The 16,965-nt window shown below is 48.9% G+C and overlaps 1 protein-coding gene across 1 annotated transcript in view; it reads right to left on the reverse strand.

Annotated features, from left to right (window-relative positions):
- LOC310874786 (semaphorin-4G-like) overlaps positions 1-16,965 on the reverse strand; it is a gene marked incomplete at both ends in the record, with an annotated part of 139,976 nt that overhangs the window by 100,767 nt on the left and 22,244 nt on the right. The window contains 2 exon segments of the mRNA XM_083787650.1: positions 2,369-2,431; positions 2,634-2,782. Of these exon segments, the coding sequence (XP_083643776.1) occupies positions 2,369-2,431; positions 2,634-2,782 (212 nt within the window).

The raw sequence follows: 16,965 nt of genomic DNA on the forward strand, positions 1-16,965 counted from the left end.
CAATAGCACTGATTTATGAAACACACAGACGTAAAGGGTGTTCAACAGCACTGATTTATGAAACAACACACAGACGTAAAGGGTGTTCAATAGCACTGATTTATGGAACAACACACAGACATAAAGGGTGTTCAATAGCACTGATTCATGAAACAACACACAGACGTAAAGGGTGTTCAATAGCACTGATTTATGAAACAACACACAGACGTAAAGGGTGTTCAACAGCACTGATTTATGAAACACACAGACGTAAAGGGTGTTCAATAGCACTGATTTATGAAACACACAGACGTAAAGGGTGTTCAATAGCACTGATTTATGGAACAACACACAGACGTAAAGGGTGTTCAATAGCACTGATTTATGGAACAACACACAGACGTAAAGGGTGTTCAATAGCACTGATTTATGAAACAACACACAGACGTAAAGGGTGTTCAATAGCACTGATTTATGGAACAACACACGGACGTAAAGGGTGTTCAATAGCACTGATTTATGAAACACAACAGACGTAAAGGGTGTTCAATAGCACTGATTTATGAAACAACACACAGACGTAAAGGGTGTTCAATAGCACTGATTTATGGAACAACACACAGACGTAAAGGGTGTTCAATAGCACTGATTTATGAAACACACAGACGTAAAGGGTGTTCAATAGCACTGATTTATGAAACACACAGACGTAAAGGGTGTTCAATAGCACTGATTTATGAAACAACACACAGATGTAAAGGGTGTTCAATAGCACTGATTTATGAAACAACACACAGACGTAAAGGGTGTTCAACAGCACTGATTTATGAAACAACACACAGACGTAAAGGGTGTTCAATAGCACTGATTTATGGAACAACACACAGACATAAAGGGTGTTCAATAGCACTGATTTATGAAACAACACACAGACGTAAAGGGTGTTCAATAGCACTGATTTATGAAACAACACACAGACGTAAAGGGTGTTCAACAGCACTGATTTATGAAACAACACACAGACGTAAAGGGTGTTCAACAGCACTGATTTATGAAACACACAGACGTAAAGGGTGTTCAATAGCACTGATTTATGAAACACACAGACGTAAAGGGTGTTCAATAGCACTGATTTATGAAACAACACACAGACGTAAAGGGTGTTCAATAGCACTGATTTATGGAACAACACACAGACGTAAAGGGTGTTCAATAGCACTGATTTATGAAACAACACACAGACGTAAAGGGTGTTCAATAGCACTGATTTATGGAACAACACACAGACGTAAAGGGTGTTCAACAGCACTGATTTATGAAACAACACACAGACGTAAAGGGTGTTCAATAGCACTGATTTATGAAACACACAGACGTAAAGGGTGTTCAATAGCACTGATTTATGAAACAACACACAGACGTAAAGGGTGTTCAACAGCACTGATTTATGAAACAACACACAGACGTAAAGGGTGTTCAATAGCACTGATTTATGAAACAACACACAGACGTAAAGGGTGTTCAATAGCACTGATTTATGAAACAACACACAGACGTAAAGGGTGTTCAATAGCACTGATTTATGAAACAACACACAGACGTAAAGGGTGTTCAATAGCACTGATTTATGAAACAACACACAGACGTAAAGGGTGTTCAATAGCACTGATTTATGAAACAACACACAGACGTAAAGGGTGTTCAATAGCACTGATTTATGAAACAACACACAGACGTAAAGGGTGTTCAATAGCACTGATTTAGGAAACAACACACAGACGTAAAGGGTGTTCAATAGCACTGATTTATGAAACAACACACAGACGTAAAGGGTGTTCAATAGCACTGATTTATGGAACAACACACAGACGTAAAGGGTGTTCAATAGCACTGATTTATGAAACAACACACAGACGTAAAGGGTGTTCAATAGCACTGATTTATGAAACAACACACAGACGTAAAGGGTGTTCAATAGCACTGATTTATGGAACAACACACAGACGTAAAGGGTGTTCAATAGCACTGATTTATGAAACAACACACAGACGTAAAGGGTGTTCAATAGCACTGATTTATGAAACAACACACAGACGTAAAGGGTGTTCAATAGCACTGATTTATGCCAACCAATCTAAAACCTCAAAAATGGAGTTATGAGGTTCCCTCCCGACAGCAACGATTATTATATAAGAACAAGTTAGGTGCTTAATATCTTCACCAACGTCTTAGGGTAATGCTGGACAATAATTACTCCCTTTATGTTCGAGGCTCCCTTTGAGCTGTAATACAACAGCTCTGTGTGTGTGTGTGTGTGTGTGTGTGTGTGTGTGTGTGTGTGTGTGTGTGTGTGTGTGTGTGTGTGCATGCGTGCGCTGTGTTGTACCTGATTGTCTTTGCCCTTGTTGAGACACTGTCTTTTCTGTTCGGAAGACGCTTCCCACTCAATCTGCCAACAACAGAAGGCAGTAAGTAGCGAACATCCAGACAATAAATCATAAATCGTATGACTTTTTTTCTCATGGATTTATTATTTGGCCGTTGCATAACTTCAACATGTACAATGTATAGCGTTGAAAGTGAAATCATGTGTTCTGCCTCGCAGTCTCAATGTGTTTTTTACTGGTTAAATAAAAGGTAATAATACTCACGGTGAAGTTAGCGGGCGAGGAGATGTTGGCGGCGTCCAGGGCGAACAGCGCCCCCCTCCCCCCGACGTACAGCAGACCGCTGTCCTCCTCCAACAGCAGCGTGCTGTAGTTCCTACTGGAACCCCGGAACCTCTGGACGCCCAACAGACCTGTAACGCACACGCACGCACACTTAACATCACCCAACAGACCTGTAACACACACGCACACTTAACATCACCCAACAGACCTGTAACACACACGCACACTTAACATCACCCAACAGACCTGTAACACACACGCACACTTAACATCACCCAACAGACCTGTAACACACACGCACACTTAACATCACCCAACAGACCTGTAACGCACACGCGCACTTAACATCACCCAACAGACCTGTAACACACACGCACACTTAACATCACCCAACAGACCTGTAACACACACGCACACTTAACATCACCCAACAGACCTGTAACACACACGCACACTTAACATCACCCAACAGACCTGTAACGCACACGCACACGCACGCAACATCTTTATTTGAACCTCTGGACGCCCAACAGACCTGTAACGCACACGCACGCGCACATCTTTATTTGCATTCACATTTAACCCATTCTGACCTGAGATCAGATTCATAACGAGGTTTCCGCCGGACACACACTGGTCTGATGAACCCATTCTGACCTGAGATCAGATTCTAGAAATGTCAGTCGTTCTTCGATTTTTCAAAAATGGCAGACCTACAAGCTCGTATCGCGCCACTCGGTGGCGCGATATGAGCTTGTAGATCTGCTATTTTTCAATAGCTAAAGCATAACATGATGCCGACACCAAAATGGGTGCCCGGTCAGAATGGGTTAAAGCGCAAATAACATGCATTTAAAAACAGCTTTTAATATTTAATATCACATTGTCTATGTCCCTCAAAGTTATTTCTAATGGTTTGAGCCTCAATCACCACTCTGATAATAACCAGGCCTTGTCAATTCTTACTGGACTTTGAAAGCAGTTTTAGCTGCAGTACCACACAATGTCCTAAATTGGTGGGGGTGCTGATATGCAGATTATTTAATTTGAGTCATTATAATACTGATTATAATAGATAAAACCAGGCTTGTTTCCATTCCACGCCAGCTTGGAAAATCAACAATGGTGGACATTGTAAACAAAGTGGAAATGCAAATTTGGAACTGAAGACTAAAGAAGAGGAGGAATTATACAAAGTAGGGTGACATTGATGACATCACGATGAGACCAAAATCAGTTGAGCTGTTTCTGAGAGCAATTTCCATTAAAGCACCCATTATGATATGAAGGCCTGATTGTTCAAAATTGGTTATTTGTGGGGAGAGAAAACACACATGGGAGCCCCAAAAACACAAAAGAAATGGAAAAAGTTGAATTTTATGTTATAGGTCCTTTAACAAGAAATTCTTGAACACAAACAATAGTGCATGCGCAGACTTGCAAACTCTACAACAAGTGCTTCAGGATACAGACGAGCACTCCATATTATGGCGACTAGCCAATTATTATTGCAGACACTGAACAGAATGTTGCCGATGCCTTATTATAGCTCTGGGCTCGGCCTATTGGGGCATGCCTGCATTCTGCAGGCCCCTCACCACTGATTTATGGACATTACTGAGGCTTCCAAATATGAACACAAGTAGTTTACATTTGTAGCCACACGCACACGCACGCACGCACACACACACACTCTCACACACACACACACACACACACACACACACACACACACACACTCACACACACTCACACACACACACACACACACACTTTATTATTGTCCACATAAGCGATTCAAGTCACAAGGACAGACATTCACAAGGTCCTGTAGAAAATGTACAGCCAGCAAATCTTGGACAATACAATTACCCAAACACCCTTCATAAGGGGTACAGTACAGTACAGTACAGTACAGTACAGTACAGTACAGTACAGTACAGTACAGTACAGTACAGTACAGTACAGTACAGTACAACAGCACCTTCGCCACGTTTGACAGCTATCAGCCAATAATAGAAGAGATTACACACATGATTTGATCGATGCCGATACCTCCATTTACCGATATATACCGATACTGAATTCCGATACCAGTGTTGGGATCTGGTGTTGTGTTTATAGCTATCTAGCTATATATCTCGTGTTGTGTTTATAGCAGACTCCTCACTCAAATGTGCACTTGCAGTTTTGGGGGCAACTCCAAAGCAACCTCCACATCATGCCCCAACATTATATTTAGCTGCCATAGTGCCAAACCCTTCCTTACCCCCCTGTGTCGGATCGGTGGTTAAGACTGGCATATTCACCAATACCGATATGACCAGATATGAGAAATAATGGCCGATCCGATACTTTTCCAGATACCGATACAGTATCAGGACATCTCTAGCCCATTCTGAACGGGAACCCATTTTGGTGTCAGCATCATGTTATGCTTTAGCTATTGAAAAATAGCAGATCTACAAGCTCATAGCGCGCCACCGAGTGGCGCGCTACGAGCTTGTAGGTCTGCTATTTTTTGAAAAATCGAAGAACGACTGACATTTCTAGAATCTGATCTCAGGTCAGAATGGGTTCATCAGACCAGTGTGTGTCCAGTGGAAACCTCGTATGAATCTGATCTCAGGTCAGAATGTGCTAGTTACAACCAACCTACATAATGTAGACCAGTTGTAACTAGAGCAATGTCCATAAATCAGTCGTGAGAGAGGCCTGCAGACCCTAACGAGTCCGTTTGGTTCCCATTTCTACACTCTCAGAGTTAAATTAACATTGATTGTAACAATATAAATCGGGGTCTCAGAGATGGTAAAATCCATTAAATGGGGGGTCCGTAGTCTTGTCCAAGTGAGAATCACTACTTTTAAACCACACAAAAAAAAACATACATTTCTCTTGTGAGGACGAGGAAAATTGTCTTCAAATCCTGCTGTAGTTGAGGAGACATGTGTAGTAATGAAAGAGCAGGCGCATGCACGCACTACCGCTCACATGTGACCATTTAGATCAGATCAAGGCGTTGCCTTCTACTATACGCTGTCACTGTGGGACAGATCTTCCGCGCGCACACGCGCACACACACACACACACACACACACACACACACACACACACACACACACACACACACACACACACACAGAGAGAGTGGCCTCCTTTTCTGATGTGTCACACCAGAAAGCAGCAGCAGCACAGCCACCTGCCCCAGTTAACTAAGGATCTCTGCTATTATACGGAGGCTGCATTTGACGCAGGGGAGAGGGGAAGGAGCCCCGGGCTGCATGGGCTCTATTAGACACAGGGGAGAGGGGAAGGAGCCCCAGACTGCATGGGCTCTATTAGACACAGGGGAGAGGGGAAGGAGCCCCAGACTGCATGGGCTCTATTAGACACAGGGGAGAGGGGAAGGAGCCCCAGGCTGCATGGGCTCTATTAGACACAGGGGAGAGGGGAAGGAGCCCCAGGCTGCATGGGCTCTACTAGACACAGGGGAGAGGGGAAGGAGCCCCAGAGGCCCCTGCCCAGAGGGCCCTGCCCAGAGGGCCCCTGCCCAGAGGGCCCCTGCCCAGGGTCCATACATAGAGCTGGCCTGTTCTGACATAATTCTGACGTCGGCATAGACTCCATATTTGGGCATGCCTGACAAATAACTCCAAATATGGGCATAAAAGAGACAGACATAATATCTAGGTGGGGAAGTCATTTCCAACTTGCATCGTTCCATGTAGGATAGTGCACAATGGGCACCACCGTAGAGGCCCCACCACTGTAGAGGCCCCAACGGGCACCACTGTAGAGGCCCCATGGGCACCGCTGTAGAGGTCCCACGGGCACCGCTGTAGAGGCCCCACCATTGTAGAGGCCCCATGGGCACCGCTGTAGAGGCCCCACCACTGTAGAGGCCCCACCACTGTAGAGGCCCCACCACTGTAGAGGCCCCACCGCTGTAGAGGCCCCACCACTGTAGAGGCCCCACCGCTGTAGAGGCCCCACCACTGTAGAGGCCCCACCGCTGTAGAGGCCCCACCACTGTAGAGGCCCCACCGCTGTAGAGGCCCCACCACTGTAGAGGCCCCACCGCTGTAGAGGCCCCACCACTGTAGAGGCCCCACCACTGTAGAGGCCCCACCACTGCAGAGGCCCCACCACTGCAGAGGCCCCACCACTGTAGAGGCCCCACCACTGTAGAGGCCCCACCACTGTAGAGGCCCCACCACTGTAGAGGCCCCACCGCTGTAGAGGCCCCACTGCTGTAGAGGCCCCACCGCTGTAGAGGCCCCACCACTGTAGAGGCCCCACCACTGTAGAGGCCCCACCACTGTAGAGGCCCCACCACTGTAGAGGCCCCACCGCTGTAGAGGCCCCACCGCTGTAGAGGCCCCACAGGCACCACTGTAGAGGCCCCACCACTGTAGAGGCCCCACCACTGTAGAGGCCTCACCACTGTAGAGGCCCCACCACTGTAGAGGCCCCACCACTGTAGAGGCCCCACCACTGTAGAGGCCCCACCACTGTAGAGGCCCCACCGCTGTAGAGGCCCCATGGGCACCGCTGTAGAGGTCCCACGGGCACCGCTGTAGAGGCCCCACCATTGTAGAGGCCCCATGGGCACCGCTGTAGAGGCCCCACCGCTGTAGAGGCCCCACTGCTGTAGAGGCCCCACCACTGTAGAGGCCCCACCACTGTAGAGGCCCCACCACTGTAGAGGCCCCACCGCTGTAGAGGCCCCACCACTGTAGAGGCCCCACCGCTGTAGAGGCCCCACCACTGTAGAGGCCCCACCGCTGTAGAGGCCCCACCACTGTAGAGGCCCCACCACTGTAGAGGCCCCACCGCTGTAGAGGCCCCACCACTGTAGAGGCCCCACCGCTGTAGAGGCCCCACCACTGTAGAGGCCCCACCACTGTAGAGGCCCCACCACTGCAGAGGCCCCACCACTGTAGAGGCCCCACCACTGTAGAGGCCCCACCACTGTAGAGGCCCCACCACTGTAGAGGCCCCACCGCTGTAGAGGCCCCACTGCTGTAGAGGCCCCACCGCTGTAGAGGCCCCACCACTGTAGAGGCCCCACCACTGTAGAGGCCCCACCACTGTAGAGGCCCCACCACTGTAGAGGCCCCACCGCTGTAGAGGCCCCACCGCTGTAGAGGCCCCACAGGCACCACTGTAGAGGCCCCACCACTGTAGAGGCCCCACCACTGTAGAGGCCTCACCACTGTAGAGGCCCCACCACTGTAGAGGCCCCACCACTGTAGAGGCCCCACCACTGTAGAGGCCCCACCACTGTAGAGGCCCCACCGCTGTAGAGGCCCCACCACTGTTGAGGCCCCACCGCTGTAGAGGCCCCACCACTGTAGAGGCCCCACCACTGTAGAGGCCCCACCGCTGTAGAGGCCTCACCACTGTAGAGGCCCCACCACTGTAGAGGCCCCACCACTGTAGAGGCCTCACCACTGTAGAGGCCCCACCACTGTAGAGGCCTCACCACTGTAGAGGCCCCACCACTGTAGAGGCCCCACCACTGTAGAGGCCCCACCGCTGTAGAGGCCCCATGGGCACCGCTGTAGAGGCCCCACCACTGTAGAGGCCCCACCACTGTAGAGGCCCCACCACTGTAGAGGCCCCACCGCTGTAGAGGCCCCACCACTGTAGAGGCCCCACCACTGTAGAGGCCCCACCGCTGTAGAGGCCCCACCACTGTAGAGGCCCCACCACTGTAGAGGCCCCACCACTGTAGAGGCCCCACCACTGTAGAGGCCCCACCGCTGTAGAGGCCTCACCACTGTAGAGGCCCCACCACTGTAGAGGCCCCACCACTGTAGAGGCCCCACCACTGTAGAGGCCCCACCACTGTAGAGGCCTCACCACTGTAGAGGCCCCACCACTGTAGAGGCCCCACCGCTGTAGAGGCCCCATGGGCACCGCTGTAGAGGCCCCACCACTGTAGAGGCCCCACCACTGTAGAGGCCCCACCACTGTAGAGGCCCCACCGCTGTAGAGGCCCCACCACTGTAGAGGCCCCACCGCTGTAGAGGCCCCACCACTGTAGAGGCCTCACCACTGTAGAGGCCCCACCGCTGTAGAGGCCCCACCACTGTAGAGGCCCCACCGCTGTAGAGGCCCCACCACTGTAGAGGCCCCATGGGCACCACTGTAGAGGCCCCACCGCTGTAGATGTCCCACGGGCACCGCTCTAGTTTCTCAAATCTGATCTTTTGACCCGACCGTTCACACTGCATTTGCAAGAGACCAGATCGGATCTGTCACAGATCTGTGTGTTCAGACTGATTTTACACTGGCAGCAAAATCCAGCCGGAATCAGACCTGTGGCACATCCAGATTGGAATCTGATTTGTTTAAATTAGTCTAAACACATTGAATCCAATTTAGATCAGGTTACTGCGTTCAGACTGAGACGGATCTCCTGAAAACAGATTTGGATCATGTGGTTCGAGTCACATTTGTATAAAGACCTGACTTGTTTGTGTTTAGACTTAAACTGTAAACTGTAAATGGGGCTTCATATATCAACAATTTCCAGTAAGTGTGAATGAACAGTGTTCAGTCAAAAGGAGCAGACCAGGAGTAGCTGCACTAATTGGCTGGTTATGGCGTTGCATGCAACAGTTTGTGTTGTGTGTGATGTCACACCAGAATATATAAGCTGATACAGACAGGCTGAAGGACAGACAGACAGACAGACAGACAGGCAGAAGGACAGACAGACAAGGTGATGTTTTCTTGGACCATTTCCAAAACAGGAGGACCAGAGCTATCATGTGGAGCCTATCATGCTGCTGTAGCAGTGAGGAACAAACTGTATTCCTTTGGAGGCTGGGGAGAGATCGAGGTCCATGTCTTCAACACAATGTCTTTATCCTGGAAGAAGTTACCTCCAGTGAGTCCTGGAAGAGGAGACGGTCACCTTGACGTTCCATCCAGGCGCTACGGCCACACAGCTGTGCTGGTTGAAGATACAGTCTACATCTGGGGAGGCCACTGTGAATTTGAGGACTACAATGAGCTTTATGCATTTGATGTGGACGCCCACATGTGGTTGAAACCCAGCAGGGTTTCTGGAGCTGTTCCAGAGGAGAGGTGGAGCCACTCAGCCTGTGTGTTGGGGAATGTCATGTTTATCTATGGAGGACACACCAAGCTGACTGGAGTCACTAATGACATGTACAAGTTGGACACCAGCACAATGGTCTGGTCTTTAATTATCACCAGAGGAACTCTACCTCCTGCTTCAGAATATCACTCTGCTACCATCATTGGGAGAAAAATGTTTGTATTTGGGGGCTATATGGAGGGTCAGTACCACAACACCATTAGAATGTTTGACACAGAGACAGACCTCTGGATGAGCACGCATTCTGCACAGCTTCTTCCAGAAGGACGCTACGCACATTCAGCCTTTACCTACAATGGAAAGCTGTACATATTTGGTGGCACGAACGACGTTCAAGGCTTCAATGATATGTGGAAATTCAGTCCAGAGACCTTCTCCTGGAAGAAGGTTGAGCCCAAAGGGAAAGGCCCGGGTCCAATATCTGGACCCGGGCAAATGTGCTGTTGCATTGTGGGAGATCGTATCAGTCTCTTTGGAGGTTACACTTTCATCTTAGACTTGAGTCCAAGCCTGAAGACATTATCCAAGCTAACAGTTATTCAGTACGGTCTGGATCTGTCCGAACTCCCACACAACATCAGGTGGGAACTGGCAGCAATGACAACCGACAGCGTGCTCACTGCCAACAAGGTCACAAAAGAATGAACAACAGCGGATACATTTTTTTAATCCAAAACGCCACCTGCTGGACAGAAAGTGCTGTGCAGGTGACAGAGATAAGGGACAAATGAATAAGAGTAAATAAAAGTGGGCGCAAAAAAATATATACAAAATAATAATAATAACCTTTTTACGCCTTGGCTGCTTAAAACACAACCAAACGTTGCTGGGACAGATGGTGTAGTGCCAGACTCTTCACATACTAGAGCATGTCTGAAATAAATGTCAAGAGCTGAAATCGTCATGTAAATATGAAATAAATGCTTAAACACGCATAGCTTTAGTTGTAATGTTAGAGTCCACAGAAGTCAACCTTTCAAGCCTGTTTCTCTGCAAGACATTACTCTATAAGCCATATGTCCAAAACTTGTGAGTCAAACTGAACAACCAAAATGTCAATTTGAAGCTATGATTCCCTGCTTTTCAAAAAAGAGGAAAATTAAAAAAAGACTGACTTTGAAAAATGACGTTGACTTCAGTCAGACATGGTCACATACAACCATTAGACCAGGAGCCTATCTCCTGTTTCTGTAGCGTGAGGCAGCTTGATGTACAAGGACACCCCCTGGACATGACACTAGTATGTCACAGGGACTTAAACCCCCAATCCAACCCTTGATGCTGAGTGTCAAGCAGGGAGGCACTGGGTCCCATTTTTACAATCTTTGGTATGACCCGGCCGGGGATCGAACCCCGAGCTCCCAGTCTCAGGGCGGACACTCTAATCACAAGGCCACTGAGCTGGTCTTTGGCTGGGGACCCCTGGAAATGCTTTGGCCGCCTTTGCACAGTCTTTGCACAGCGCCGACACAGGATGGCAACAAGTGACCGTCAGAAAACTTTCCCACTACGCGAAGCTCCACTGTACTCTCAACCCACTTTAAACTATAAGCCTACGTAGGACAGCGCTATCCATCCGTTGTGCTTATCTTAATCTAGTCCAGTGCGGCTGGTCGGTGGCCTTCGTATGTGCGGGTCGGTAACACTGAGTCGCGTCCTCCTAACACTCGCCTCACTCCCTAAACACCATGCTGTCCAAACATGTCCTCCGTCTCCCGTCACGTTGTGATGACGTCTATTTTATGACGTCGTGCTTGCAGTGGCCGGCCTCCAATGTTGTGACATAGAGGCGGTGCCAACACAATAAAACAAATGAACAAACCATGTGTGCATGAGGTGGAATGATATGACTGATGTATGTATATGTGAGACCCTCTGCTGCCCCAGAGCACAATATCCTAACAGCACCATTTCCAGACCACAGACAAAAAACCTTGATTTAGCCGAGTCTGGTATAGTCTGCACACACACACACACACACACACACACACACACACACACACACACACACACACACACACACACACACACACACACACACACACACACACACACACACACACAGAGAGAGAGAGAGAGTGGCCTCCTCTTCTGATGTGTCACACCAGCAAGCAGGAGCAGCACAGCCACCTGCCCCAGTTAACTAACGATCTCTGCTATTATACGGAGGCTGCATTTGACACAGGGGAGAGGGGAAGGAGCCCCGGGCTGCATGGGCTCTACTAGACACAGGGGAGAGGGGAAGGAGCCCCAGACTGCATGGGCTCTATTAGAGACAGGGGAGAGGGGAAGGAGCCCCAGACTGCATGGGCTCTACTAGACACAGGGGAGAGGGGAAGGAGCCCCAGGCTGCATGGGCTCTACTAGACACAGGGGAGAGGGGAAGGAGCCCCAGACTGCATGGGCTCTATTAGACACAGGGGAGAGGGGAAGGAGCCCCAGACTGCATGGGCTCTATTAGACACAGGGGAGAGGGGAAGGAGCCCCAGGCTGCATGGGCTCTACTAGACACAGGGGAGAGGGGAAGGAGCCCCAGACTGCATGGGCTCTATTAGACACAGGGGAGAGGGGAAGGAGCCCCAGACTGCATGGGCTCTAATGCTGCGTTCACACGGGCACATGCAAAAAGATACAAAGATGCAAGGCTGCACAGCGTATTGGATGGTGGACTGTAGCTTTGCATCTTCATGTCGCTGGCTTCCATTGACAATGAATGGTAGACTGTATCTTTGCATCTGCCTGTGGGAACGCAGCATAACCCTCCAGTTACCCGATTACATGCCACCACCAGATGGCGCCACTCAGGAGCCAGTGCCAGCATAATGGTGGAGTCGGTCGGACCAACGGTTGTCCAGAACCGCCACTAAAACGCCTCTGCCCGGGCTCTGGACAGAGGGCCCCTGCCCAGAGGGCCCCCTGCCCAGAGGGCCCCTGCCCAGAGGGCCCCCCCAGCGTCCATACATAGAGCTGGCCTGTTCTGACATCATTCTGACGTCGGCATAGACTCCATATTTGGGCATGCCTGACAAATAACTCCATATATAGGCATAAAAGGGACACAGACATAATATCTAGCTGGGGAAGTCATTTCCAACTTGCACTGTTCCACTTAGGACAGTGCCCAACGGGCACCACCGTAGAGGCCCCACCGCTGTAGAGGCCACATGGGCACCACCGCAGAGGCCCCACCATTGTAGAGGCCCCACCACTGTAGAGGCCCCACCACTGTAGAGGCCCCACCGCTGTAGAGGCCACATGGGCACCACCGCAGAGGCCCCACCATTGTAGAGGCCCCACCATTGTAGAGGCCCCACCACCGTAGAGGCCCCACCGCTGTAGAGGCCACATGGGCACCACCGCAGAGGCCCCACCATTGTAGAGGCCCCACCACTGTAGAGGCCACATGGGCACCACCGCAGAGGCCCCACCATTGTAGAGGCCCCACCGCTGTAGAGGCCACATGGGCACCACCGCAGAGGCCCCACCATTGTAGAGGCCCCATGGGCACCACTGTAGAGGCCCCACCACTGTAGAGGCCCCACCGCTGTAGAGGCCCAACGGGCACCACTGTAGAGGCCCCACCACTGTAGAGGCCCCACCGCTGTAGATGTCCCACGGGCACCGCTCTAGTTTCTCAAATCTGATCTTTTGACCCGACCGTTCACACTGCATTTGCGAGAGACCAGATCGGATCTGTCACAGATCTGTGTGTTCAGACTGATTTTACACTGGCAGCAAAATCCAGCCGGAATCAGACCTGTGGCACATCCAGATTGGAATCTGATTTGTTTAAATTAGTCTAAACACATTGAATCCAATTTAGATCAGGTTACTGCGTTCAGACTGAGACGGATCTCCTGAAAACAGATTTGGATCATGTGGTTCGAGTCACATTTGTATAAAGACCTGACTTGTTTGTGTTTAGACTTAAACTGTAAACTGTAAATGGGGCTTCATATATCAACAATTTCCAGTAAGTGTGAATGAACAGTGTTCAGTCAAAAGGAGCAGACCAGGAGTAGCTGCACTAATTGGCGTCGTTATGGCGTTGCATGCAACAGTTTGTGTTGTGTGTGATGTCACACCAGAATATATAAGCTGATACAGACAGGCTGAAGGACAGACAAACAGACAGACAGACAGGCAGAAGGACAGATAGACAAGGTGATGTTTTCTTGGACCGTTTCCAAAACAGGAGTACCAGCCTTGCTATCATGTGCTGTAGCAGTGAGGAACAAACTGTATTCCTTTGGAGGCTGGGGAGGGATTGAGGTCCATGTCTTCAACACAATGTCTTTATGCTGGAAGAAGTTACCTCCAGTGAGTCCTGGAAGAGGAGACGGTCACCTTGAGGTTCCATCCAGGCGCTGGGGACACACAGCTGTGCTGGTAGAAGATACAGTCTACATCTGGGGAGGCCGCTGGGCAGGGGAGTACTACAATGAGCTTTATGCATTTGATGTGGACGCCCACATGTGGTTGAAACCCAGCAGGGTTTCTGGAGCTGTTCCAGAGGAGAGGATGGGCCACTCAGCCTGTGTGTTGGGGAAGGTCATGTTTATCTATGGAGGATACACCCAGACTGGAGTCACTAATGACATGTACAAGTTGGACACCAGCACAATGGTCTGGTCTTCAATTAACACCAGAGGAACTCCACCTCCTGCTTTATGGTGTCACTCTGCTACCATCATTGGGACAAAGATGTTTGCATTTGGGGGCTACCACTGCACCATCAGAGTGTTTGACACAGAGACCGACCTCTGGATGAGCACAACTTCTGCACAGCCTCTTCCAGAAGGACGGTACGAACATTCAGCCTTTACCTACAATGGAGAGCTGTACATATTTGGTGGCACGAACGGCATTCAAGGCTTCAATGATATGTGGAAATTCAGTCCAGAGACCCTTTCCTGGAAGAAGGTTGAGCCCAAAGGGAAAGGCCCGGGTCCAATATCTGGACCCGGGCAAATGTGCTGTTGCATTGTGGGAGATCGTATCATCCTCTTTGGAGGTTACGAATGCAGAGACACTTTTATCTTAGACTTGAGTCCAAGCCTGAAGACATTATCCAAGCTAGCGGTTATTCAGTACGATCTGGATCAGTCCGAACTCCCACACGACATCAGGTGGGAACTGGCAGCCATGACAACCAACAGTGTGCTCACTGCCAACAAGGTCACAACAGAATGAACAACAGCGGATACATTTTTTAAATCCAAAACGCCACCTGCTGGACAGAACGTGCTGTGCAGGTGACAGAGATAAGGGACAAATGAAAGAGTAAATAAAATTGGGCGCATGCATGTTCACATCACGTGCACGTCAGATTAGAAATACATTAAAAAAAAATATATATATATATATATATATATAAAAATATAAAAAATAAAAAACAAACCAAACTTTACACACATTACTCTATAAGCCATATGTCCAAAACTTGTGAGTCAAACTGAACAACCAATATGTCAATTTGAAGCTATGATTCCCTGCTTTTCAAAAAAGAGGAAAATTAAAAAAAGACTGACTTTAAAAAATGACGTTGACTTCAGTCAGACACGGTCACATACAACCATTAGACCAGGAGCCTATCTCCTGTTTCTGTAGCGTGAGGCAGCTTGATGTACAAGTACACCCCCTGGACATGACGCTAGTATGTCGCAGGGACTTATACCCCCAATCCAACCCTTGATGCTGAGTGTCAAGCAGGGAGGCACTGGGTCCCATTTTTACAGTCTTTGGTATGACCCGGCCGGGGATCGAACCCCGACCTCCCAGTCTCAGGGCGGACACTCTAACCACAAGGCCACTGAGCTGGTCTTTGGGGACCCCTGGAAATGTTTTGACATAAATAACCTTGATTTAGCCGAGTCTGGTATAGTCTGCTCTACCCCCCCCCCCCCCCCCCCCTTACCCCCTCCCCCCCACATCATGTAGGCTACACATGCATGTGCACGGCTGCACGCACACACACACACACACTGCTGTTGATGAAGACATTATGTATAGAGCCGCGTTGTCACTGATGAGGGTTGGCAGTTTTGGGAAAAAGTGCCAGCTAGATGCCCTTAAATGACCCGCATGCACGCACGCACGCACGCACACACGCACACACGCACACACGCAGGCACACACACACACACACACACACACACACACACACACACACACACAGTGAATCACCCTTCAAGCAACCCTGGCTACTGTTTAATGTGTCGGTCCTTATAAATGTCACACGTGGAAGAACATTTGAACCCAATAAGACCTGAGATCTATTTAAATAAAATGTGTTTTCTGAAAAAAACCTCGTGTTTCTATATCAGTGGTTATCGCACGTTTTCATGTTAAGGAGCTCCACAATTATATATATATATATATATTTGGCCGACGACCCCAATCTCAAACTATGTTGTTCCTGTTCCCCTTAAAAAATATAGATATTCAAAGATTTGCATGAGCTTGTAGATCTGCTATTTTCCCCAACAGGTAAAGTTAAAAAAAAGAATAATGGTTAAAGTGTTTAAAAGCTATACGGTGACACAGATGCGCTCAATATCTTAATAGGGTTAAAAGTGTAGTATGTAGGTATATGCCACCGTGTTTTACATTAAAGGTATATTCAGTGATTTCACTTAATTCAAATATCACTTATTTTATTGTTTTGTTGTGATAATCCTCTCTACTATAGAGTGTGCTGACCATATAAGGAGTTCATCCCTGTCCCCCAGTTAACCCCTGGGGGGGTCAAAAAACCTTAGGTTTCGTTTTTGACTCTCTATCCTGATTGGATGAAAGGCTTTGGGGTCCCAGCCAAAAACGAAACCTAAGGTTTTTTGAGTGAAATCACTGAATATACCTTTAATAAAAATGAATAAAAAGAGGCCAAAACTGTTACTTTTCAGCATTCATATACATTCAGATCCGATGGTTTTGTGCGACGCCGTGTGACGGAGGAGGATGTTCGTTTACGGAATAAACACACATCTGGACTTTCTTTTTCACGCATCATTACAGTCTATAGCAGCATGTTGTCCAACCAGTCCCTCCAACTTAACCCATTCTGACCTGAGATCAGATTCATACGAGGTTTCCACTGGACACACACTACTGGTCTGATTATAACCCATTCTGACCTGAGATCAGATTCATACGAGGTTTCCACTGGACACACAC

This window comes from Protomyctophum parallelum, assembly GCF_964188405.1.
Source record: "Protomyctophum parallelum genome assembly, chromosome: 17".
Lineage (NCBI taxonomy): Eukaryota > Metazoa > Chordata > Actinopteri > Myctophiformes > Myctophidae > Protomyctophum > Protomyctophum parallelum.